Source organism: Rana temporaria, chromosome 6, assembly GCF_905171775.1.
Source record: "Rana temporaria chromosome 6, aRanTem1.1, whole genome shotgun sequence".
Taxonomy (NCBI): Eukaryota; Metazoa; Chordata; class Amphibia; order Anura; family Ranidae; genus Rana; species Rana temporaria.
Genome location: NC_053494.1, coordinates 9,804,352 through 9,831,749, shown reverse-complemented (window position 1 = coordinate 9,831,749; position 27,398 = coordinate 9,804,352). Strand labels below are relative to the sequence as shown.

The following is a 27,398-nucleotide window of genomic DNA, read 5'->3' as shown; positions in this document are numbered from 1 at the left end:
CTTCTAGCTCCAGCTGACAGAGAGGGGGAGGGGGTTGTTATTTCCTTTGGGGGGGGGGGGCTACATTTTTTATGATATTGTTATTCAAAGTTGCTAGTTGCTAGATAGTTGCATCAGGTTTCTCAAACCTCATGCCTGCGCTTTATGTGATAATGACTAAGCCCCTCCCCTTCATGACATTGTCAAAAAGGGACCGAGCATTGATGACCTTAAAATGATGTCCCCCCCTGAAAAAAGTTCAGCGGACGCCCATGGGCCCTTGGGCAGTGCCCGAGTGCCCAAATGGTCAGTCTGCCCCTGGGGGAGACTACATAAATGGATACCTATATTCACCAATACCTATTGCCGTTGGAAGCACTCAGCACTTTATGAACAGCACTTTTTTTACATCGTGTTTTTATTGTGTTATATGTTAGCACTTTAATCCGCTAGCACTGGTATTATTTATATATTTCATTCATGAAGGTTCTAGCACCTTTGAAACAGCTGCTGCGGTCTTCTTCTTTACTTCTGGTGTTTTTAATTTGGTTCACATTATTCCACTTAGCGCAAGTTTTAGCTTGTATTTTATGCTTATTACTGCTAGGTAAGAGTGCTACCCACTACACCACTGTGAACAATGGTATCTTGTATTACTTTTTTTTTTTTTCTTTTTTTTTTTCACGTCAGACTCTGCTCACGTATGGCAGCGAGACTTAGCTCACGGTTCCGACCGCCCATAGCATCTCTCTTGTGGCTTCGCATCATCCGTGGGGGTTTTTTTTTTTTTTTTTTTTCTCTGCTCCCCCTCATGTTTATCTTTTTTTTTTTTTTCTTACATATTATTTTTTTGGGTATCTTGTATTACAATGGAACCTCTGATTACAAGCATAATCCGTTCCAGGAGAATGCTCGTAATCCAAAGTACTCGCATATGAAATCGAGTTTCCCCATTGAAGTCAATGGAAACGAAAATAATTTGTTCCGCATTGACTTCAATGGCATACAAAACTGCATGCGGCCATTGGGGGACTTTAAAATTAGCACTTCAGATTTCTCCCATAGACTTTTACAGGGTGTTCCGCAGCTTTTTGAATTTGCTGCGAACACCCCAAATTGTTCGCCAAACTGGTGAACAGCTAATGTTCGAGTCGAACTCGAAGCTCATCCCTACTGTTGACCTTAATCCATAAAAAGGTCAATACCCGGGTGAGAACTTTGTGAGTACTGATTGGTGTATGGGGACTGAGGTATTAGGAGGGATTCATACACAGTGATAGTTGGAGATAAATGATCACAAAAGATACAAAGTTATATATTTAGAGATTTTTTTATTATTATTTGGGCTTTTTGCTACATTGTCACAGTTGATATTTTGACTCATTGTTCATGATTTGATTTTATACAGAGAGGATTGCACTTGAGTACATCTGACATCCTGAAACTTTTGACATGGTCAAATACCGATTAATGGGGTCTCCAGCCATGTCTTGCAGGGTTCAGCTTCAGTTTTCCAAATCAATGCTTCGCCGTGGTTTAGAAGCCAACAGAAGGAGGTTTTGGTGCCAAACTTCAACCTCAGTTTCAGTGGAGGACGTCCCCATGATCCGAAGGAACCTGAAAGAGGATTCATGTACAGAATAGTCTGAGAACATTCCCAAACATTGAATAGTTCAAAACCCAACTCCACTCAGAAATTTCTTCTTAGGTGGCTTTCAGTGGGTTAAAGGCTTAGACTAGTATACAGAAAAATATTGCGCTGCCCTATAGGTAAGCCGCTAACACTGCAAATAGACAAATAGCAAAAAAAGAAATGAAAACAAAAAAGTGTAGCGCTAATTAAGTTAGGTTGGCATATAACTTCAAATTAGAAATATGACACTTAGGCCTCGTACAAACGACCGAGGAACTCGACGGGCGAAACACATCGTTTTCCTCGTCGAGTTCTTTGTTAGGCTTGTTGAGGAACTCGACAAGCTTGCTTTGCGTACACACTGTCAAGACAGAATCTCCTCGTTCTCAAACGCGGTGACGTACAACACATACAGCGGCAGGGGAAGTTCGATTCCACTGGCTAAACTCTTGGGGCTGCTTTTGCTAATCTCATGTGTTTGCGTGTTAAGTAAAAGTTTGTTAAGAGACGATTTGCACTTTTCAGTCTGTTACAGCTTGAAAAATGTGTTATCTCCATTACAAATGATACTTTTACTCCCGTCTCATACTTTAATCTGAGCAAGCGTGGGTTTCTTAGCATACACACCCTCGAGTTTCTCGTCGGAAACCAGCCCGTCGAGGAACTTGACGAGCCAATTTGAGACTCCCGTCGAGGAAAGAGAGAACTTGCTCTCTTTTTGGCTCGTTGAGTTTCTCGACAGTTTCCTCGACGAAAATGTACACACGACCGGTTTCCTCGGCAAAAAAATATCTCCCAGCAAGAAACTTGCTGGTTTTTGCAGAGAAACTCAGTCGTGTGTACGAGGCCTTCGAGCCGGTTCACACTACCGCGGCACGACTCCGGGGGCGGCTCTGCAAGTCGTCCTGAGGACGACTTCAGAGGCGACCAGCAAAACGACTTCTGTATAGAAGTCAATGCAGGTCGCCTCGAGCCGCCCCCGAAGTCGTACAGGAACCTCTTTCTAAGTCGGAGCGACTTGCGTCGCTCCTATTAGAATGGTTCCATAGCATTGAATGGGACGCGACTCGTCAGGCGGCTGAGCCGCCTGACGAGTCGCCATAGTGTGAACCGGGTCTAAAAGTGAAGTGAAAATGTCCACATAAATACATAAATATATAAATAAAAGTCCATATGTGAAAAACACGAATAGTGTAAAAATATAAAAAGACAAATCTGACTATAGAATAGTCCAACAATAATATTGGTGAATTCCAAAGCCTGGTGATAACTTCAAAAGAGGTGCTAGAGTTGAAGGAGAGTTGAAGATACTTCAATTTAAAGGGTTTGTAAAGGAAAATGTTTTTTTCCTTTAAAATAACAAACATGTTATACTTACCTCCACTGTGCAGTTCGTTTTGCACAGAGTGCCCCAGATCCACGTCTTCTGGGGGTCCCTCGGCGGCTGTCACTGGTCCTCCCCGCAAGTACTGACCACAGTCAGGAGGAGCCCAGACACCCGCCGAGGGACCCCAGAAGACAGGGTTAGGGGACACTCTGTGCAAAACGAGCTGCACAGTGGAGGTAAGTATAACATGTTTGTTATTTAAAAAAAAAAAAAAAGTTTGCCTTTAGTGTTCCTTTAAATTTAAAAACAGAGAAAACTGCTCTGGCAGTTTTCTTTGATTTTTCTATTTCTACATGGGGCTCTGTGGCTTGAAGATCCTTCAGACATATGGGTGGGACGGGATCTCCAACCCTGTGTCCGGGTTTTAAAGACAGCCTGCAAGCTGTGTGCCCAGGTGCACACAGCTCATATAATGATGGGCTGGGGAGAGCAGAAGGGAAAGGAAGGTGGAATTGGAGCAGTGGCTGCTGGTGTCTCTGTGTTGGGACAGACGCTGTGTGCGGACAGACGCTGTGTGCGGACAGACGCTGTGTGCGGACAGATGCTGTGGGCGTTGAAGGGCTTCAGAGCCGTGTGCGTCCAAGACTGAGGGTCTGGAGGAGCTGCTGCTTTAGGGGACCAGTACCTATGGCCCGGGCACATCGGGCACACTCCTATATTAAAGACTATTTAAATCTTCAGGTTGTCACCCTGAGGATCACTCTGTCCTCAGGGTGACAACACTGCTGCACAATTTGCACCTTTCTTGTCCTCTGTTCCCGGCTGCCATTTCCTGTCCCATTCTTCTACATTCTCACCTTTCCTCTGCTGTTCTTAGCATTTCCTTCGCTTTTTCAGGCTCCTTCCTAAGATAGATCTGGAATGCGGAGGAGGTAGGGAAAAAACCCATCAGACTTGACAATGGCACTCGGATCTTGGTCCCAAAGTTTTCAATGCTGCAAAGGCAAATAGCACTGTGAGTTCATGAAGAGGTTATAGAAAACAAATGCAATCTTTACATTCCTATTATCAGTTATATATATAGTGGGATCCTATGCTGTGGCGCTGTACAAGGGATATAAACAAGGATGAATAATACAGATAATACAATATATACAAGCCTGGCGACTAATTGCAGCCTCTGCAGCACATAGAAATTATACTGTATGTTAGAAATACATTAAAGCCCAACTCCGGGAAATGTGAAAATCCTCCCTTGTAGTGGGGCTGAGCCTGCACTGCACTGCAATGTTACCTGATCAATTATTCTAGGGGGGGAGTAACAACATTCCTCCTTACCTGATCCTCCGCTCCCCTGGCAGTTGGCGCTCCCCTATGCTCTGGTAGTGGGCTGTCCCTTATCACACCCAATGTAAGGCTATGGACCCCATATCAGCCTTGATAATGTCAGGACCTTAGAATGCTGGGCCCAGATCCACAAAGAAGTTACGGCGGCGTATCTATTGATACGCCGCGTAAGTTCTAGGATGCGCCGGCGTATCTTTGTTTTGTATCCACAAAACAAGATACGCCTGAATGTGGCCTAGATCCGACTGACGTACGTCTTAGTACGCCGTCGGATCTTAGGTGCATATTTACGTTGGCCACTAGGTGGCGCTTCCGTTGATTTCCGCGTAGAGTATGCAAATTAGCTAGATATACCGATTCTCAGAACGTACGTCCGCTCGGCGCATTTTTTTACGTCGTTTATGTAAGGCTTTTTTTGGCGTAACGTTACCCCTGCCTCATGAGGCGTACGCAATGTTAAGTATGGACGTCGGGACAGCGTCGGATTTTCCGTCGTTTACGTCATTTGCGTAAAACGTTCGTGAATAGGGCTTTGCGTAAATTACGTTCACGTCGTCTAGGCATTGAGCGGACGTAATTTAATTTGAAAATTCGACGTGATACTGAGCATGCGCCGTTCGAAAAAAGCGTCATTTACGTCGGGTCATGCTTAGTTTACATAAAACACGCCCCCCTGTTCCTCATTAGATTTAGGCGCGCTTACGCCGGCACATTTACGCTACGCCGCCGAAACTTTAGACGCAAGTGCTTTGTGAATACAGCACTTGCCTCTCTAAGTTGCGGCGGCGTAGCGTAACTACGATACTCTACGCCCGCTTAGAATTACGCCGATCTACGTGGACTGGCCCCTGGAGTGTGAGGTAGAAGACTCTGAGGACAGGCATTGCAGCATGGAGGATTGAGTATATAAATCTTTTTTTTTTTATGTTCCCTAGACCTAAACTAGCAAGTAACCCTTGTAACATAGCTCCCAACTGTCCCTGATGTGGAGCAATGTCCCTCTTCCCCCTCATACGTCCCTCATTTTGGTCTGAACCATATAGTTGTGTTGTATTGTATTGTATATAAAATGCACTTTTTATCTTTAAAAAAGTCTTTCCCAGTGCTAAACCTTTCATACAATTTCTAAATTGCTGCATTTGTACATTTTAAAAGCCAATATAAAGGAATAGTAGTGGTAAAAAAAAGTCTTTGTGGATTTAATTAACCTTCTTTTTGTTAATTCTCCTTTAACCTCCCTGGCGGTATGATTCTGTCTGGAATTACGTACCAAAAGCGGTACATTTATTTTGCAAGGAAATTGGCGTTTTATACTGTAGGCCTGTAATTTTTAGAAATAACTCACTTAAATCTGACCAAGCAAGAGTCTTGTAGGCATCCCGGGTATGATTTTTTTTTTTAAAACAAAATTATAAATTATAATATAATAAATAATTATAAATAATTATAACAAATAATAATATAATTATAATAAAAATTATTCAATAATGTAATCAACTCAAAATCACTGAAATTTGCAGTTGCAGAATTGTCGCTGTCATTATTTTATTTTTTTTATGACGAATTTCCCCGCAAATCGCTATCGCACAATTCTGCAAGTGATTATAATTTATTATCGCTGTTTTCTAGCTGATCTAAAACCATTTTTGACATAAAGGGACACTTTTGGACAATCTACAGTTTTTAGGCAGAAATGACATTTTTTATTATATAAAAGTACATGCAGGGCACTGGGCAGACCACTAGGGACAAGGGGGGTGTGTATTTTTTACATACAGTACTGTAATCTATAAGATTACAGTATACTGTATGTAATGTGTTTGTTTACTTTTTTGAATTTGGCGCCGTTCTCCGTCCCCGTGCGTCGTAACGTCGCAGGGAACGGAGATCGGCGTCACACGGGGACTGTGAATCGAGCGAGGAGGTCCCGCTCGCTCACACAGCGGGTGGCATCGCTGGATCCAGGGACAAGGTGAGTAAACCAAGCCTGTGGATCCAGCGAAAGGTAAGCCCGTCCAGCCCGAGCGCGACTCGGGTTTGCCGATCCTAACATGTAAAACCAACCCCGAGTCGCGCTCGGGTTTACCGTCAGGGGGGTTAAGGGGGTATGACAGGTGGCGTGTCCTATGCCTACATATGTTTGTTAGTAGGTGTCCCTCATTCCCATCTCAAAATGTTGGGAGGTATGCTTGTAATGTGGGAGGAGTCCCACTGCAAGGGATCGTTTTTAAGTTTCCTGGAGTTGGACTTTAAATAAAAAATGAGATCCCATATGTATCCCATATATCTTATGATCTACCCCAGCCAAAGAGTAGGGACATCAGGCCAGAGAAGAATTAAAGGGGTTGTAAAGGTTCGTCTTTTATTTTCTAAATTGATTCTTTTAAGCTAGTGCATTGTTGGTTCACTTACCTTTTCCTTCGATTTCCCTTCTAAATGTTTTTTTTTCTTTATTTGAATTTCTCACTTCTTGTTCCTCCTCAGTAAGCTTTACACCATCATCTGAGTGGTGGAAAGTAATTTAAAACAGCTTACTGAACAACTTACTGAGGAGGAACAGGAAGTGAGAAATTCAGACAAAGAAAACAAAGAAAAAAAACATTTAGAAGGGAAATTGAAGGAAAAGGTAAGTGAACCAACAATGCACTAGCTGGGGGTCCCCTATGTTAAAGGGGTCTTACAGATTCCGATAAGCCCCCTGCCCGCAGACCCCCACAACCACTGGGAAAGGGTTGTGGGGATGATGCCCATGTCCCCATCGACATGGGGACATGGTGCTTTGAGGGGTCACAGACCCCCAAAGCATCCTCCCAATGTTGAGGGCATGTGGCCTGGAACGGTTCAGGAGGGGGCTGCTCTTGTCCCTCTTTTCCTGCGGCCTGCCAGGTTGCGTGCTCGGATCAAGAGTCTGGTGAGGATTTTTTGGGGGAACTCCACTCCATTTTTTTTTAATTACGGGTGGAGTTTCCCTTAGGATCCATACCAGACCTGAAGGGTCTGGAATAAATATTTGGGGGGAACCCCACGTCATTTTTTTTATTTGACACAGGGTTTCCCTTAATATCCATACCAGACCTGAAGGGCCTGGTAATTGAATTTGGGGGGACCACCACGCTTTTTTTTATGAATGACTTTTCTCTGTATTGCCGGGAGCCAACAATTCATTATACCCGCAAGTGATTTTAAATATATTTTTTTTCCTTTAGAAATGACACTTTGTGCAGGGACAGTTCTAACCACGGGAAACAATGGCTTCTTTACAGGCATACTATACACCCCCCCCCCCCAGGTACGAAATTTAAAGGAATATTTCATTTTTATTGTTTCACTTTAAGCATTATTAAAATCACTGCTCCCGAAAAAAATGCAGTTTTTAAAACTTTGTTTTGCATTGATACATGTCCCCTGGGGCAGGACCCGGGTCCCCAAACACTTTTTATGACAATAACTTGCATATTAGCCTTTAAAATTAGCACTTTAGATTTCAAACATTCGAGTCCCATAGACTTTAAAGGGGTTCTAAAGTTCACACAAACTTTTGGTCTGTTCCCAGGTTTTGGTGTGAACCGAACGGGGGGGGGCGTTCGGCTCATCCCTAGTACGCGGCATTAGACACACATGGAATGAAAGAATAAAGTGGAGAGTTCTATACATCCAGTGTATTGCACACACCCAGCGTGTTGTTATATGTTTGTTTGTGAAATAATTATTTTAAATTAAATAGCAAATGAAAGCTGTAAATCATCAGATTAGATTGTTCTATATCTTAAAAGAAAATAATAAAATGAACCCTTTAAAGCTATTTTCTGAAAAGGTTCGTCAGTAAATTCCCAACATTCAGAACCCCTTAAAGGGCCGGAGGAGCCGGTGACCAGAGGTCACCACATATCAGATGATTGATATATAGAAGCAGTCGGACCTTCTTTTGTCGGGGTAAGGGATGGTTTCATACATTTCCTTGTATTCGGTCCTCATATTGGTAATCTTCTCATGCATATATGGGGCCAGGCTATTTAGCACCTGAAAAAAAGTGAAATATTTGTCTTTACACATGGAGATATTTTTCTTTTTCAATAATGTCAAAACTTTTCTCTATATAATGTCGAATCTTCATGTCTCTATAATGTTAAATCTTTTCTCACTATAATGTCGAATCTTTTCTCTCTATAATGTCAAATCTTTTCTCTCTATAATGTCGAATCTTTTCTCTCTATAATGTCAAATCTTTTCTCTCTATAATGTTGAATCTTTTCTCTCTATAATGTCGAATCTTTTCTCTCTATAATGTCGAATCTTTTCTCTCTATAATGTTGAATCTTCATGTCTCTATAATGTCGAATCTTTTCTCTCTATAATGTTGAATCTTTTCTCTCTATAATGTCGAACCTTTTCTCTCTATAATGTCGAATCTTTTCTCTCTATAATGTCAAATCTTTTCTCTCTATAATGTTGAATCTTTTCTCTCTATAATGTCGAATCTTTTCTCTCTATAATGTTGAATCTTCATGTCTCTATAATGTCGAATCTTTTCTCTCTATAATGTTGAATCTTTTCTCTCTATAATGTCGAACCTTTTCTCTCTATAATGTCGAATCTTTTCTCTCTATAATGTCAAATCTTTTCTCTCTATAATGTCAAATCTTTTCTCTCTATAATGTCAAATCTTTTCTCTCTATAATGTCAAATCTTTTCTCTCTATAATAGGGTTGTCCCGATACCGATACCAGTATCGGTATCGGGACCGATACCGAGTATTTGCGGGAGTACTTGTACTCCCGCAAATACCCCCGATACCTAAATAGAATACTTGAACCATACACACCCCCCTCCCCCGCCGCCGCAACGAATGCCGCCGCCGACCCCGTTGCATACCGCAACAACGCCGCCGTCCCCGCCGCATGGGTTGAACAGCGTGCGGGGAATATCACAGCTTTCATTTGAATAGCTGTAGTATTCCTGCTGCGCAGCGTATAGACACTCCCCCTTGCTCGGGATCTGTCCAATCCCGAGCAAGGGGGAGTGTCTATACGCGGCGCAGCGGGAATACTACAGCTATTCAAATGAAAACTGTGATGTTCCCCGCACGCTGTTTAACCCATGCGGCGGTGGCGGCGGCATCAAGGTATGAGGGGACATGGCTGGATATAGGGGGGACATGGCTGGATATAGGGGGGACATGGCTGCATATAGGGGGGACATTGCTGCATATAGGGGGGACATGGCTGCATATGTGGGGGGACATGGCTGCATTTGTGGGGGGACATGGCTGCATTTGGGGACACATTTAAAAAAAAGTATCGGTATTCGGTATCGGCGAGTACTTGAAAAAAAGTATCGGTACTTGTACTCGGTCCTAAAAAAGTGGTATCGGGACAACCCTACTCTATAATGTTGAATCTTCATGTCTCTATAATGTTGAATCTTTTCTCTCTATAATGTTGAATCTTTTCTCTCTATAATGTTGAATCTTTTCTCTCTATAATGTTGAATCTTTTCTCTCTATAATGTCAAATCTTTTCTCTCTATAATGTCAAATCTTTTCTCTCTCTATAATGTTAAATCTTTTCTCTCTATAATGTCGAATCTTTTCTCTCTATAATGTCGAATCTTTTCTCTCTATAATGTCGACTCTTTTCTCTCTATAATGTCGAATCTTTATGTCTCTATAATGTCGAATCTTTTCTCTCTATAATGTCAAATCTTTTCTCTCTATAATGTTGAATCTTTTCTCTCTATAATGTCAAATCTTTTCTCTCTATAATGTCAAATCTTTTCTCTCTATAATGTTGAATCTTTTCTCTCTATAATATCAAATCTTTTCACTCTATAATGTCGAATCTTTATGTCTCTATAATGTCGAACCTTTTCTCTCTATAATGTTGAATCATTTCTTTTCTCTTTTCTCTCTATAATGTCGAAACTTTTCTCTCTATAATGTCAAATATTTTCTCTCTATAATGTCGAAACTTTTCTCTCTATAATGTCAAATCTTTTTACTCTATGTCAAATCTTTTCTCTCTATAATGTCAAATCTTTTCTCTCTATAATGTCAAATCTTTTCTCTCTATAATGTTGAATCTTTATGTCTCTATAATGTCGAAACTTTTCTCTCTATAATGTCGAAACTTTTCTCTCTATAATGTCGAATCTTCATGTCTCTATAATGTTGAATCTTTTCTCTCTATAATGTTGAATCTTTTCTCTCTATAATATTGAATCTTTTCTCTCTATAATGTCGAATCTTTTCTCTCTATAATGTTAAATCTTTTCTCTCTATAATGTTAAATCTTTTCTCTCTATAATGTCGAATCTTTTCTCTCTATAATGTCGAATCTTTTCTCTCTATAATGTCGAATCTTTTCTCTCTATAATGTCGACTCTTTTCTCTCTATAATGTCGAATCTTTATGTCTCTATAATGTCGAATCTTTTCTCTCTATAATGTCGAATCTTTTCTCTCTATAATGTTGAATCTTTCCTCTCTATAATGTTGAATCTTTTCTCTCTATAATGTTGAATCTTTTCTCTCTATAATGTCGAATCTTTTCTCTCTATAATGTAAAATCTTTTCTCTCTATAATGTCAAATCTTTTCTCTCTATAATGTCGAATCTTTTCTCTCTATAATGTCAAACCTTTTCTCTCTATAATGTTGAATCTTTTCTCTCTATAATGTCAAATCTTTTCTCTCTATAATGTCAAATCTTTTCTCTCTATAATGTTGAATCTTTTCTCTATAAAATGTAAAATCTTTTCTCTATATAATGTCAAATCTTTTCTCTCTCTATAATGTTGAATCTTTTCTCTCTATAATGTCAAATCTTTTCTCGCTATAATGTCAAATCTTTTCTCTCTATGGCCTCATACACACGACAGTTTTCCTCAATAGAATCCATCAAGAAACTTGGTGGGAGAGCTTTTTTGCCGAGGAAAACGGTCGTGTGTATGTTTTTCATCAAGGAAACTGTCGAGGAACTCGACGAGGAAAAAATAGAACAAGTTCTCTTTTTCCTCGACGGGAGTCTCAATTTCCTCGACGTGTTTCTTGTCGGGCTGGTTTTTGAGAATAGTAGTTTGGGTAATATCATCATCTTTACGGCCACTATTCTGCCAGAGAAAGAAATTTGGTATGAAGACCAAAGTTTGAGTAGATTTTTGATACTGTTAAATAAAGGAGGGTGGTTTGCTTGGTATAACGTTTTATATGAAGGTGTAATTTGAATGCCTACGTATATGAACGATTCCGTGTGCCAGTTTGCACTGTCACTTTCTGACCAATGGAAGTATTGTACATGGAGTAGGAGGGGCATAGCTCTGACTTTGGAATCAGTCAGTATTTGCATATTGAACCTCCCGGGTTTGGAAGCCCCCAGAGTGCTCAGCACAGTGAATAAATTCTTATACTGGCTTTTATATCACTCCAGGCTTACTTATCACTCACAAAGACAACAGTCATATCTCAGACAACGCACAAAGATATTCAGTACTTACCTCTGCATAGACCTCAGTCATCTGTTCTGAGCGGTCCTTGTAGTGAACTTCCATTTCAGCAAAGTAGGAGAAGAAAGCAAGGCAGCCTCCCGGCTTTAAGACCCGATCGACCTGAAATGATGACATCTACATTATTATATCAGAAAAAGTATTACCGTTCACTGAACAGGATGAAATACAGATTTTATACATAAAAATAAAAAGTGTACCGTATTTATCGGCGTATACCGCGCACTTTTTTTCCCTGAAAATCAGGGCAAAATCGTGGGTGCGCGATATACGCTGATACCCGCTTTCCCGCACCGAGTTTGAACACTGCGCCGGCATTCACCGAGTGCAGTACACTCGTGTATAGTCGGGCAGGCTTGGCTCCTCTCGTGCTCACGTCCTGGACAGGACGTCCAGGACATGAGCGAGAGTAGCCGAGCCTGCCCGACTATACCCGAGTGTACTGCGCTCAGTATATGTCGGCGCAGTGTTCAAACTCGGTGCGGGAAAGCGGGGATCGAGCGGGGGGGACACCACAGAAGGACGCCGGACCCGACGAAGAGGCCACCTGAAGCCCCAAATGGACGCCGGACCCGACGAGGCCGCCGATGGACGCCGCGCAAGACACCAAAACTGTAAGTACTAAAATGTTTTTTTTTTACAGGAATGCGGGTCCACTTTAGGGGTGCACGCTATACGCCGGAGCGTGCAATACCCCGATAAATACGATATATTCTAGCATTGAGAGTTCAGGGATTTGGGAAATATAGTGTATAGAACAGTGTATAGAGTGCAGACGTTTGCTTTATGTAATATATGGCACAGTGTATAGAGTATAGCCATTCAGTGTATGTAAAATTTAGCACAGGGTATATATAGGGTTTAACCATTCAGTGTATGTAAAATATAGCACAGTGTATATATGGAGTGCATATCATATATAGAACAGTGTATATATGGAGTCAGTGGCGGTTCGTCTATAGAGGGCGCTGGAGCGCCGCCCCCTCTGGCTCTCGCCCGCCACTGAGTCTAATAACATACATTCATGCATTGCATGAATGTATGTTATTGTCACCGCTGCCGCGGGTCTATTCAGGTGGCTGGAAATTGAGCGCCGGCCACCTGAATAACGGCAGCTGGTTGGTGCATACACACTTCTCTTTTGGCAGAGCCGGTAAGAGGGAGATCTTTCTCATCTCCCCGCTGCTACTCCCCCCCGCTGCTGAGTGATAATGCTAATGCGCACTAGGTAATTAGGGTGTGCCCAGGCACACCTGGCACATCCTGTGCACACTCCTATGGTAATGTACATCACATGTTACAAGGTGCAGCAGTCAGAAACAATGAAACAACAAGACTCAGTTTGTTTTTACCTCTTTTATAAACTTCTCAATGTTAAACCAATGGGCAGAAGTGCACGCTGTTAGTAGATCAACAGAGGAGTCACCAACCGGCACCTCTTCAGCTGGACAGACACTGTAGAAATGATAGGTTAGATTTTAAGGTAGTGACACCATCTGGTTGGATTGAAAGCCCCAACCCTGGGCTCTGTGCTTCTGACTTTCTGCCTCATCCCTGCCCAGATGACACAAAGGGGTTGCTCTGTTTATAAAGAAATCATTGAAAAATCATCCAATGAATCCTTCACCTGACATGCTCCAGTCACATTCACCCAGTTTACATTAGAATGAATGTGTACCAGGCCAATGCAGGAGCCAGTAAACCGCCAACAATGTCACATGTACAGCTAAACTTCCTCCCGAGGAGTTCCTCCCTAGTGGTGAACTGTGTTTATTACACACTAGAAGGGCCACATTTATAAAACAGCATGCACCCCCCCCCCCATTCCCCAACAATATAATTTAGGAACACCCACCAATCACCCCAACATTCCCCAACAATGTCCTTTAGGAATACCCACTAATCACCCCAACATCCCCCAACAATCCTTTCGGAATACCCACCAACCACCCCAACATCCCTCAACAATGTCCTTTAGGAATACCCACCAATCACCACAATAACCCCCAACAAAGTCATTTCAGAATACCCACCAATCACCCCAATAACTCCCAACAAAGTCCTTTCAGAATACCCACCAATCACCCCAACAATGTCCTTTAGGAATACCCACCAATCACCCCAACATCCCCCAACAATGTCCTTTAGGAATACCCACCAATCACCCCAATATCCCCCAACAATGTTCTTTAGGAATACCCACCAATCACCCCAATATCCCCCAACAAAGTCCTTTCAGAATACCCACCAATCACCCCAATATCCCCCAACAATGTCCTTTAGGAATACCCACCTATCACCCCAATATCCCCCAACAATGTGCTTTAGGAATACCCACCAATCACCCCAACATCCCCCAACAATGTGCTTTTGGGATACCCAACAAACACACCAGCATCCCCCAACAATGTCCTTTAGGAATACCCACCAATCACCCCAACATCCCCCAACAATGTCCTTTAGGAATACCCACCACTTACTGCAGCACTACAGCAGACTTTGCATGGTAAAGTTTCTTTAGCCCAAATAGGTCTGTCTATATCAGGAAAGGGGCTACTTGGTTGGATGTGCTCCCCCAGGCCAAAGGGTTCCTGGTCCTCCCCTAAACCTAACTAATGTAACACGTTTAGAATGTCCCCACCTGTATGTGACATTGGGTGACCCCGTGGCTTTCTTGGCCTCCTCTATCTGAGCCTCACTGATGTCGATTCCGAGAACTTTCTTGACGTACTGAGAGAGAATTCTTGTATTCTGCCCCGTTCCACAGCCAACGTCCACGGCAAATCCATACGGTTTGTGTAACTAGGAAAACGGAAACATCTTCAAAATACATCACAAAGACACTGGTGGTGTTTTCAGTTTAACCTCTTGCCGCCCACATCATGCTTATGTGTGGCTGCAAAGAAGGTGTGCTTTAAAGCCCTCACATTGCACATAGGAGTCCATGGAAAGCCAAGATTTCTGTGCTGAGAACACGCTCACTGCATGCCCCCAGCACAGTCATAGCCACAGCATAGCCAGCTCTTCGTCTAGTCCCAATCTGAAGCTGGTGGGACAGGCTTCCAATCATATGTCCACTGTGAGAGCCAATCACGGCATTAAGACCCATTTAAAGGGAAGCCAAAGCTGGGTGGGAAAAAAAAAAATTGAAGAATAAGTAACCTCCATTTATAACGTCATAATAATGTTATATTTTATTTTTATTTGGTTGAAAACTATTGTGGCGGTCCTTAAGTGGTTACATTTTACAAGTGGCCTATACCAGACAGAAGCCGTCACTCACCCTTTCATCCACATAACTGAAGATAAGGTCTATTATCTCTTGCGTTGGCTCAAATCTGAATTTCTGATAACAAGACGCATGCTCCTTTCCTTCAAACAGCCGTGTCGCCATTTTGGACTCAGATTATCACTTATAATAATAAACAAACAGGAAAAAAATATTTTATAAAAAAAAAAAAAAAATACATATATACATATATTATAAAATAAACCTTCTAGGGGTGGGGGGTCCTTTGTAGGTATACTGTGACTTTAACCTGTATGGACCTGTATCAAACTTTAACATTTCAGACTGAGAATATAATGGGAAAAAAATGCATAAACAGACGTTGCTATGTAGAGAAGCAATCATTAGACGGAGTCATAGGAAGCTGAAGTTCTAAGCATATTTTTGTATATGGGGGTGTTCTATGATCTTAGCCCTCAGGAGATTCGTCACATGCAGAAATAAAGGCAATTGCATGGAACTTTATATGTACCTCCTTGGGTATAATGTAAACAAAGACAAACTATATATAAAAATAAAAATTATTTAGAAATATTACAAACATTAAAAGAGAAGATTATTAAAAACATCCACATAGGAGCCGGTTCACACAGGGGCGACCTGTGATCCGACTTCAGTCTGCCCCTAGTCGCCTCAAGTCGCGCTGCATGAAGAAATGAATGTAAGTGAATGGAGCCGTCTTAATGTACACTACTGCAGTCGCTCCGACTTGAAAAAAGGTTCCAGTACTAATTCTATCTGACTTGTAGGGGACTTGTAGGCGTGGGCACACACTGGGTACAAACTGGCAGCAATTGATGGGCACACTATCAGCAATTGATGGGCACACTGACAGCAATGAATGGGGCACACTGGCAGCAATTTATGGGTACAGTGGCTGCGCTTGATGGGCACAGTGGCTGCAATTGATGTTTTTTTTTCAGTTTGTTTGCGCCCCCCCCCCCCTCGTTTATCAGTGGCGGCACCGGCCGCCACTGATAAACGGTAACAATAAATTCCTACAATATTGGAAGGAAAAAGTTGATTAATATTTGTATGGTCAGTATCTCACCACTGTTTAAAAGGGGAAGATGTCCAAAGGGCTGCCAGTATATTCGTCCCAGCAGCCAAGTCACACGAGATGGGGAGTGGTCAATTATCACCAAGCTTCGCGTTCGTCCAGAGAGTGTATCAGCGTGTGGGAGCGCGGTCTCCTCTCTAATCATCCGAGTTTCTGCTTTTATTGGGTGCAGTGCCAATGTTGAATCGTTACCACCCCACCTCATGTTTACCATGGCATGTCTGGTTGGTTCCAAATTTCCGTGGTAACTGTCCAATTCTCCCCCGCCCATTAGTGATCATGGCAGTTGTGTAATCAGAATCATCTTATCTTGTACGAAATATGTTTTAATATGGTTTATGTTAGTGTCATGTGGTGATTGATTGCCTTCATGACCCATTTTATTCGCTGCCCCCGTATCGTGTACTCTGCTGGTGATAAGAAATGTATTAAATTGTCAGAAATGAATGGGATCAAGCAAACACAACCTTTCAACCATATAATACTGGTGTCCAGTCCTTGTATAATATGTGGATGACTCCAGTATTATTGATCCTTTTGTATGTTCAGGATAGTACATTAATACGTATATAGATTTGGTTTACGTTTCAACTTGTGACTGTGTTTTGCTATATAAAATGTACTGGCGCCTGTGCTATTGTTCTGTACGGCATCTGTGTCAACGCTAGGTTCTTATTGAAGAGACGGTCTTTTTGTTTCAATGTTTTTATTAATGTTTTCAGGTTCACAGGTAAAAACAGTGAAGCGGTTACAAGAAATATAACTGACAAAACATGAATGACAACAAGATATTTATGATGCAAAATAAACTATTCTACAAAGAGTGTATAATTGCAACTCCCTAGAGGACATTTGGAGGACTCTGTGAGGGAATGACAGGTAAACCAGGCACGCCACCTTGGCACCCAAACACACCTATCAGGAACTGACTGTGAGTGGGCGGGGGCTCCGAAAACTGGCATTTGTTTTCCCATCCTACCGGTTTACTGAGGATTGGTTGAGTCACTCTATTCCTTTGGTGTTTTATGTATATCCAACTCCTCAATGGAGATGTACATCCAGGGATAATTCCCAGATATCATATCAAACTGCAGCAGCATGTATATCATCTTGTATGATTCTAATCTCTACTGGGAAGCATTAACCAATCTTCAGGGGAGGGTAGAAAGAAGGGGGGGGGGGTATCAGCTCGTACTTGCAGTCTACGTGATGGCGCATAATGTCTTATATGTGTAGCAAGGTGTTACCATTGCAAGCGTCCAACAGAACTACAATTTGTGCTTTAAATATAAGTTTGGCTCCCTCTGGTGTTTATTTTCATGTTAGTTTGTTGCAACTCATTTGGTTCAGTTATCCAAAGACAGAGACACTTTACTACAGTGGGTAGCACAGAGACTACATTGCCCACAAAGCCACTGCGCTATCAGAGGGCAGTGCGCTGCGCAAGGCTTCATGGGAGAACTTATTTAAGCCCAGCGCGCCCTCAGCTCTCTCTCTCTCTCTCTCTCGGGACGCCATCTTCAAGCCGACAGGAGGCCTGCGTTGAGGCCTGCTGTAAGTGTGTTTGGGCCCGAGAAGCCAGGGCCTACAGGCACTGAAAGCGGATCGCCTACCCAGAGAGGGATCCCGGCGGACAATCTCAGGTACTCAGATGTGCTGGCGACAGGTCCACTTTATTAAGGGGGGCAATCAGTGTGTTGGTGTGCACTATAAGTGGTAACAAGCTGTTACCGCAATCTCCTTCTCACACACGATCGGTGTGTGAGGAGGAGAACCCATTAACATTTCATTACTGCAGTTTGTTGACATTTTGTGACCGGCTGTGTCCAATCACAGCTGGTCACAGAATGTCAACAAACCGCAGTTACAATGTTACCGGGTTCTCCTCCTCACACACCGATCGTGTGTGAGAAGGAGATTGCGGTAACAGCTCGTCACAGTCCATCTGATTACACGAGTACATGTCCCAGTCCACCCGAGTACCTGTCTCCAGCCCATCAGAGTGCCCGAGTACTGGTGACAGGTGCTCGGGTACTCTGATGGGCTTGGACAGGTATGCAGGTGGACTGGGACAGGTATGCAGGTGGACTGGGACAGGTATGCAGGTGGACTGGGACAGGTACGCGGGTGGACTGGGACAGGTACGCAGGTTTACTGGGACAGGTACGCGGGTTTACTGGGACAGGTACGCGGGTTTACTGGGACAGGTACTGGGACCTGCTGGGAGCCAGAGGGCTCCTAAAAGAGATCACATGACCCACTAACTAAAACAGGGGAGGCTGTATATCTAATCAAGGGATGAGAGGTAACAGGCCCATCCTAAGGGTGGAAAAAGGAAAATAGTTGGGACTTTATATGAGGCAGGGGCCTGGTGAGGTCAAGTGCCTCCATCCCTATCTATATGTCAAAAAGGAGGGGAAAGGGGATTGGGACTTTGAATGAAGCACGTAGGTATAAAGAATTCAGTTTATTATATATATTAACATACAAAAGCATAATCATGAGTAAGTGTATATCCAATACAATTATAATAACTGGTACAAGTCATATATCCATACATACAATATAGAGGGGTTACCTCCAGATGGTACTACTGTGGAAAGGAGGGCCGGTGCCACAGCAGTGACACTGCACCTGTTTGGGGAGTTTTGAAAACCAAACGATCGGCAGTGTTCGATCACTCGGTTCTCAGTGCAGAGGCGCACATTACTTCTCCTTTAATCAAGCACTGTAGACCTTAATCCATAATAAGGTCAATACCCTGGAGAGATCTTTGTGAGTACTGGTTGGTGTATGGGGACTGAGGTATTAGGAGGGATTCATACACAGTGATAGTTGGAGATAAATGATCACAAAAGACACAAAGTTATATATTTAGAGATTTTTATTTTTATTTTGGCTTTTTGCTACATTGTCACAGTTGATATTTTGTCTCATTGTTCATGGTTTGATTTTATACAGAGAGGATTGCACTTGAGTTTTTTGTTTGTACATCTGACATCCTGAAACTTTTGACACGGCCAAATACCGATCAGTCGGGGTCTCCAGCCATGTCTTGCAGGGTTCAGCGTCGGTTTTCCAAATCAATGCTTTACTGAGGTTTAGAAGCCAACAGAAGGAGGTTTTCTAGCCAAACTTCAAGCTCAGTATCAGTGGAGGACGTCCCCATGATCCGAAGGAACCTGGAAGAGAATTCATGTACAGAATAGTCTGAGAACATTCCCAAACATTGAATACTTCAAAACCCAACTCCACGCAGAAATTTGTTCTTAGGTGGCTTTCAGTGGGTTAAAGGCTCAGCCCAACCTTTTGGACCATGATTATATTACATAAAATATACATATATATTACATTCATATTTAGGGTGTAATACAAAAGTGTGCGCAGCATATTTCATTAGGTGTGCACCCCAAAACTTCAATACACATGTGTGTGTCTGTCTATATACTGTGTGTATCTCTCTCTCTCTATATATATATATATACATATACAGTATCTCACAAAAGGGAGATACTCATGTGACAACACTGAAGAAATGACACTTTGCTACAATGTAAAGTAGAGAGTGTACAGATTGTATAACAGTGTACATCAAATTTACACTGTTACACTCACTACTTTACAATGAAGCAAAGTGTAATTTCTTCAGTGTTGTCACATGAAAAGATAGAAGAAAATATTTACAGAAATGTGAGGGGTGTAATCACTTTTGTGAGATACGGTATATTTTATATTTTATCTTCACAAAAATTGTCATTGGATAATGCACTCGGCCAGTGTGCCCTCTGCTTTTATCTAATTACCAGTGTGCCTGGAGAATGTGTGCTCCGGGACAGGGGCGGACTGAAAATCATGGGGCCCTCGGGCAATAGGAGATTATGGGGCCCCCGGACAATAGGAGATTATGGGGCCCCCGGGCAAAAGAAGATTATGGGGCCCCCAGACAATAGGAGATTATGGGGCCCCCATGCAATAGATTATGGGGCCACACAGTACTGTATACACACACACACACACACACACACACACACTCATACAGTATACATACACAGTATACACATACAGACACACAGTATACACACATACACACACTGAGAAGTTACTGGAGAGGTGAGGCAGCTATAATCTTGGGATTTTTAGACCAAAAGAATGTCGGTAAGGGACATTTCAGGGACAGATGTAAAAAAACACAGATTTTTACATACTGTCCCTGGTTTTACTGAGGCTGGCAACCCCGATATGGCAATAATACAAAAATTCTCATGCGCTCTGATGTAGTCCAATCCTAGGGCAAGGTCTATAATCTTGCAGCCCTCCTCAGAACGATGGGCGCTCACGTGGCTAAAAAAGAAAGAAAAGAAGGGGGGACCGACCTTGTGCATTACCATAAAAAGCTTTTATTGAATAAAATAAAAGCAAAAGTCCTACTCACAAAGAGAGCTTGAATACACGCTTATCTAACAATCAGACTGGTCTCTTGGTTCCTGCCAGCAGGACCTGATGATACAGAGGATCGTATGGTACCCCAACGGCGGAACGGCTTGACGTGTTTCTGGGGCGTACCCCTTTCTTCAGAGCCTAGATGGTCCTGATGGGGCCCCCTAGTGGCATGGGGCCCTCGGGCAGTGCCCGAGTGCCCGAATGTTCAGTCCACCCCTGCTCCAGGATGTTCCAGATGAGAAAAAGCCCTGGTGCAAAAGGTGATTAGGATGTGCCCAGGCACATCGGGCACATCCTGTGCACACTCCTATATTAAAGACTTTGTAATTTTCATGTCCTAAGATCACTCTGTCCTCAGGGTGACAACACTGCTGCACAATTTGTACCTTTCTTGTCCTCTTTTCCCGGCTATTTCCTGTCCCATTCACCTACATTCTCACCTTTCCTCTGCTGTTCTTAGCATTTCCTTCGCTTTTTCAGGCTCCTTCCCAAGATAGATTTGGAATGCGGAGGAGGTAGGGAAAAAACCCATCAGACTTGACAATGGCACTCGGATCTTGGTCACAATGTTTTCTATCCTGCAAAGGCAAATAGCAATGTTAGTTATTGAAGAGGTTATAGAAAACAAATGCAATCTTTACATTCCTATTATCAGTTATTTATATAGTGGGATCCTATGCTGTGGCGCTGTACGAGTGACATAAACAAGGATGAATAATACAGATAATACAATACATACAAGCCTGACGGCTAATTGCAGCTTCTGCAGCACATAGAAAGTATACTGTATGTTAGTAACACATTAAAGCCCAACTCCGGGAAATGTGAAAATCCTCCCTTGTAGTGGGGCTGAGCCTGCACTGCACTGCAATGTTAACTGATCACTTATTCTAGGGGGGAGTAACAGCATTTCTCCTTACCTGATCCTCTGCTCCCCTGGCAGTTGGCGCTCCCCTATACTCTGGTAGTGGGCTGTCCCTTATCACACCCAATGTAAGGCTATGGACCCCATATCAGCCTTGATAATGTCAGGACCTTAGAATGCTGGAGTGTTATGTAGAAGACTCTGAGGACAGGCCTTGCAGCATGGAGGATTGAGTATATAAATCTGTTTTTATGTTCCCTAGACCTAAATGAGCAAGTAACCCTTGTAATGTGGGAGGAGCCCCACTGTATCATTTTGGGATCATTTTTAATTTTCCTGGAGTTGGGCTTCAAATAAAAAATGAGATCCCAGATGTGGCAATCTTACAATCTACCCCAGTCAAAGAGTAGGGACATCAGGTCAGAGAAGAATTAAGCCGTGTATGTGTATGCCTAGGCAGCAGTGGCGGCGGCTTATAAGGGGTGCAGTGGTGTCGCCCCCCAATCCATGTGCCCGGCCCCTAATCTCCTTGCAGGGCGCCAGACGCATAGGTTTCAATGGGGTTTTTATTTTATTTTTTGAAGCACATGATTATAACCCGAGGATCTAATTGGCTTAAAAAAGGGTGGGCTCGGGGCGCAGAGCATTGTACTCCGAGCTCACCCACTTATTGATATTAGTGAATTAATATTTGCTAATGTCTTCCTGCTTCTCCTCCCGAGCAATCAGGAAGCGGGTCCTGGCACTCGATTCGGGAGGAAAAGCTACTGCTGGGACTCGGGGATGCAGGGGGGAAGCCGCAAACCTGGATGGGGTAAGTGCAGGGCCAGTGGGCAGAACGGGCGATTGAGCAGGCAATTGAGGGGGCGATCGATTGAGCAACAGTGGGGGACAGGGCGGGATGTTGCATTTGATATATATATATATATATATATATATATATATTAAATTAATGCTTTTCTCCATCAGATTTCTTTTAACAAAAGTAAGGTTTGGTTTGAGTGGATGCTTCTCAAACTAATGCCTTGGTAATAAGTACACAGGCTGTCCTCAAACAATGGGAACTTAGATACCATTGTTCCATTTCAGTTGACAGTTTCAGCAGTCTATTGTCTCTATAGATAAACCTATGGCATGCATGATACCAGAGTGCCATCTTGAGGTAGAATGTGAGAGTGCCTCGCTAATTGAAAGCTACAGAGATTTTTTTTCTGTTAGTCGGTTGTTATGATAAACAACCTGACATATAAAAGGGTTTTCAGGGATAAGCTGGACAAGACTCTCTTCATGCCTTAATACCAAAGAGGAAAAATCTGTAACCAGCCAGAAGCCATTGAAGAAGAAGATACCTGATCTCCACAGCAATTGTTTTGGACGTCCTAGTTGTCATCGGAGATCATGAACACACAGAAACCGGAATTAGGTAAAGTTTAAGTGTATTTCTACTGTTTACAGACCATAGTTTCTGCTTATTTGCTAGGCATCTTGCTTAATATATATGTCAGTCTTGATTTGTATTATTATGATAGTTTTGTATGTACAGCATATTTGTTCAGTAAAAGTACATTTACACACTGCAGCGGTCTCAGTTTCCTGGATTATACTGCAAAGTAACCTTGCTAGATAGACACAAGCATAGCACCCCCCCCCCCCGCCCCCCAAAAAGATTTTTTTTTTAGCACCAGCCACCACAGCTAGGTAGATAGAGGAGGTAGCAGGTGCTGGCTCAGAATTGTGAGATGAACAAGACAGGAACTGTGATAGATTATTCTAAAATTCCTATTTTTAAGTTAGGCTAATTCTTTTATTAAGAACCACTAAAATGTTTTCTCTTCTTATATTATTTTAATTTCTTTTTATATATGCATGTGTGAAAAAGATGTATCACAATAGTGTTTATTTTCCTTGAAGAGATTTGTCAGATATCGTTTTAAAGGCACAGTACATACAGAGAGAGCTATTGAAATCAAGAGCAGCTCCATCCCCCCTCCTTTCTGTTGCATTCCTAATTGGTTTCACTTCAAAGCCCTCTTTTCGAGTGAAGCAAATATGGACTTCCACCCTCTGCCACCTCCCCTCCTTCTCCTTCTTGTATGCACTCAGCGAGCAAACATGGCGAATGTGAAAGAGACTTTACATGTGGACTGTTTGTACTATGAAGTAAACCCTTGCAGAGCTGACTAAGGAATCCCTGTATATGATTTTTGGACAAAGAACTTACATGCCCAGTTCATGTGCTTTGGAAATATGAGCCTGTGCAAAGGATAAACGTCACAAGGGGGTGGGTGAGTGGGTGGGTAAGTGGGAGTGGATGTATAAGCTAACCAATTGAATGCATATGTTTTGTGATGTCATTTACCAATAAAAAGGAGATGCTCCGGCCTAGCTGGGCCTCTCTGCGTTGGATGCTGAAAGAGGTGAGATGTAGATCTGTGTCTGGTCCACATATTTCACCTTATTGATTTGGGTCAAATGGCAGAATGGGTTTAATCCTGAAATTGTGTCAGGAAATTAATCAATCCTTGACAGAACTCTGGATCAGGAGGACTGCATGCCAGTGAATTGCTAGATCGAAAACACTCTCACCAACCAACTCCAATGGGATAGGAACATAGAAAAGCAAAACGAAAATCGAATGCTCTCCGTTTGTATGAAATGAATTTATAAGGATAAAAAAATGCACTAACAAGCGAGGCACTGTCAACATGTACTCCACGAGAGACAGTGTGTGGGACGCGGGTGACGTCACGATCAATAGTCACATGTTCCGTAACTATTGATCGTGACGTCACCCGCGTCTCACACCCAGCATGTTATATGTTTGTTTGTGAAAGAATTATTTTTAATTAAATAGCAAAAGAAATCTGTAAATCATCAGATTATATTGTTCTATTCCTTAAAAGAAAAGATTCAAATGAACCCTTTAAACTATTTCTGAAAAGATTTGGCAGTAATTTCCCAACATTCAGAACCCCTTAAAGGGCCGGAGGAGCCGGTGACCAGAGGTTACAACATATCAGATGATTGATATATAGAAGTAGTCGGACCTTCTTTTGTCGGGGTAAGGGATGGTTTCATATATTTCCTTGTATTCGGTCCTCATAAGGTTAAACTTCTGATGCTGATACGGGGCCAGAATTTTTGCCACCTGAAAATAAGTGAAATCTTTGTCTTTACACATGGAGATATTTTTCAATAAATAATTCTTTCATGATTGATCTCACACACTACTTTCATTCACAGCCAGTTCTCAGACTGATACACATTTTGTGCAGTCTGCACCTGACATTGCTGCTCTTCACTCCCACTGGGCGGAGTCCGCTCGTTACACAGGGAGCATTTAAAATACACTTATTTCATTCACAGCCAGTCCTCTGACTGATAAACATCTTGTGCAGTCTGCACCCGATACTGCTGGTCTTCACTCCAACATCCGTAATACTAGGTAACTACCACTATCATTATGACATTCACTTCATATGTGGTTTTAATTCCAGGGCTCTACTAATTTCTGGGGACTTATGCTGTCTTGATATCAGTTCATATTCAATTTTTTTGGACTCCTTTCAGGGCCGTCTTTAGGGAAGGGCAAAAGGGGAAGCAGCCCTGGGCCCTGTCATGGTTGTGGGGCCCAAAGCAGCTGCCTCCTACTTGCCAACTATCCCAGTTTAAATTCCCTTGTCCCTTGAAGTTTTAGTCCTTTGCTATGTCCTGATATCTCAGTGTGAAATGCTGCTACTAATGCTGCCCAGCTCTGCCCTATTGTTGTGTACAGATGACTCACCTGAAGACCCTGTGTTTACATGTAAATAACCGGCATTCATATGTAAATAACGGGAGCATTCATATGTAAATATTGGCGACATTCATATGTAATTAGCTGAGACAGGCGGCATTCATATGTAAATAAAAGCGGCATTCGTATGTATATCATGCCCCTCTGCAGTGAAGAGATGATGTGCTGTAACCTCTAGCAACCAATCAGTGAGCCGTATTACTGTACAGTAATCTCTAGAAACCAACCAACAAGAAGAAATCATGTGCTGTAACCTGTAGCAACTAATCAGTGACCCGTAATGTGTGCTGTAACCAATATTTTTTACTTTTTGCTATAATAAATATCCAAAAAATAAAACATTTCTTTATCAGTTTAGGTCAATACGTATTCTTCTACATATTTTTGGTAAAGAAAAAAAAAATCACAATAAGCGTATATTGGTTTTCACAAAAGTTATAGGGCCGGATTCACATACATCGGCCGAATATTTATGCCGGCGTAGCGCTTCTTATATACGCTACGCCGGCGCAGCGCGGAGAGGCAAGCACAGTATTCACAATGCACTTGCCCTCACTCGCTCTCAAATCTACGCTGGGCTTCCTCGGCGTAAGGCAGCGTAGGTGGAAGTGGGCGTGAGTCATGCTATTGAGGCGTGACCCCATGCTAATGATGGGACAAGCACCATAGAAGTACTTAAAACGAACGGCGCATGCGACTCACGTCGAAACAACTGCCTGAGATACGTCGAATCACTGCCTACTACGTGAACGTAACCTACGCCCAGCCGTATTCACGTACAACTTAAACGACAAAAAATACGACGGCTTGTGTTCCCTGGTCCATACCTTTGCATAAGTTGCTCCTCATCTATGGGGAATAACTTTACGCCGGACGTACGACTTGCGCAAACCGCGTATATTATGCACCGGGCGCAACTACGTTCGTGAATCGGCGTATCTCCCTCATTGGCATAGAAAATTAATGGGAGCGGAAAATGCGCCCAGCGTAAATATGCGCCCACGATACGACGGCGTAGGCAAGTTACGTCGGTCGTAGGGAGCCTATTTTTAGGCGCATCTCAGATTGTGGGCACGGCGCACAGATACGACGGCGCATAGTTACACTTACGCGGCGTATCTCGAGATACGTCGGCGTAAGTGCTTTGTGAATCCGGGCCATAGCATCTACAAAACAGGGGTTAGATTTATGACATTTTTTTTATTATAATTGTAATATTTTTACTACTAATGCCGCGTACACACGATCAGAAATTCTAACAAGAAAAACGTGGATTTTTCTGATGGAATGTTGGCTCAAACTTGTGTTGCATACGGTCACACAAATCTTGTCGGAAATTCTGACCGTCAAGAATGCGGTGACGTACAAGATGTACAACAAGCGGAGATGTCAGTTCAGCTCTTTTGCTTGATTCTGAGCATGCGTGTTTTTTTTGCGTGTCAGAATTGCATACAGACGAACGGAATTTCCTATAGGAACTTTTTCTTCTGCAGAACATGTAACACCACCTTGTCCTTATGAACCACCAAGAATGGTTATTTTCAAGAAAGAGCTGCCAATTCAGAAACTCTTCTTGCAGAGGTGAGACTGCCACCAAAAAACAAATTTCTTTGTCACAACAAGCAACGGAGTCTCCTCCATTGGTTCAAAGGGGGGCTCCTGGAGGACCGACAGAACTAGATTCAAATCTCACCGACACAGAGGTGACCTAATTGGTGGATTTATCCGTGTCACCCCTTGAACAAAGGCCCTAACTAGGGAATGTAAGGCAAGCGGCCTTTGGGGAAAAAAACTGACAAGGCCGAGATCTGACCCTTGATAATGATAAAGGCTAGCTTCATTTCTACTGCTAACAGTAGGAAAGCGAGAATCCTCCCTATGTCATACTTGCGAGGATGCCAACCCTTGTCTTCACACCAGGCCATATAGGCCTTTCAGACCCTATAATAAATAGCCCTGGAGGCCGGCTTCTTAGCATTCATCAGAGTTGTCAGCACTGAGCCTGAAAGCCCCTGGTCTTTTAGAACAAGGGTTTCAACAGCCAGACCGTCAAATTTAGCGTTTGTAAGGCAGGGTGGAATATTGGCCTCTGTGAAAGCAGATCCAGATGGGCTGGAAGAGTCCAAGGATCCCCTACTGCCATCCTCACAATCTCTGCATACCA

General features: G+C 42.7%; 1 protein-coding gene across 2 annotated transcripts in view; it reads right to left on the bottom strand.

Annotated features, from left to right (window-relative positions):
• Positions 1 to 1,293: 1,293 nt before the first annotated feature.
• Positions 1,294 to 27,398, bottom strand: part of LOC120943030 (putative methyltransferase DDB_G0268948) — a 42,274-nt gene continuing 16,169 nt past the window's right edge. Inside the window, exons 1-8 of one of the 2 annotated variants that reach the window (XM_040356081.1) lie at positions 16,125 to 16,278; positions 15,068 to 15,196; positions 14,426 to 14,586; positions 13,137 to 13,239; positions 11,776 to 11,886; positions 8,206 to 8,306; positions 3,797 to 3,934; positions 1,294 to 1,596 (exon numbers count right to left, since the gene is read on the bottom strand). In XM_040356081.1, coding sequence (XP_040212015.1) covers positions 1,485 to 1,596; positions 3,797 to 3,934; positions 8,206 to 8,306; positions 11,776 to 11,886; positions 13,137 to 13,239; positions 14,426 to 14,586; positions 15,068 to 15,178 — 837 coding nt within the window. In that variant the 5' untranslated portion in view covers positions 15,179 to 15,196; positions 16,125 to 16,278 and the 3' untranslated portion in view covers positions 1,294 to 1,484. Of the gene's footprint in view, positions 1,597 to 3,796; positions 3,935 to 8,205; positions 8,307 to 11,775; positions 11,887 to 13,136; positions 13,240 to 14,425; positions 14,587 to 15,067; positions 15,197 to 16,124; positions 16,279 to 24,485; positions 24,587 to 27,398 lie in introns of those variants that run through there. The other variant, XM_040356082.1, reaches the window with a different exon arrangement.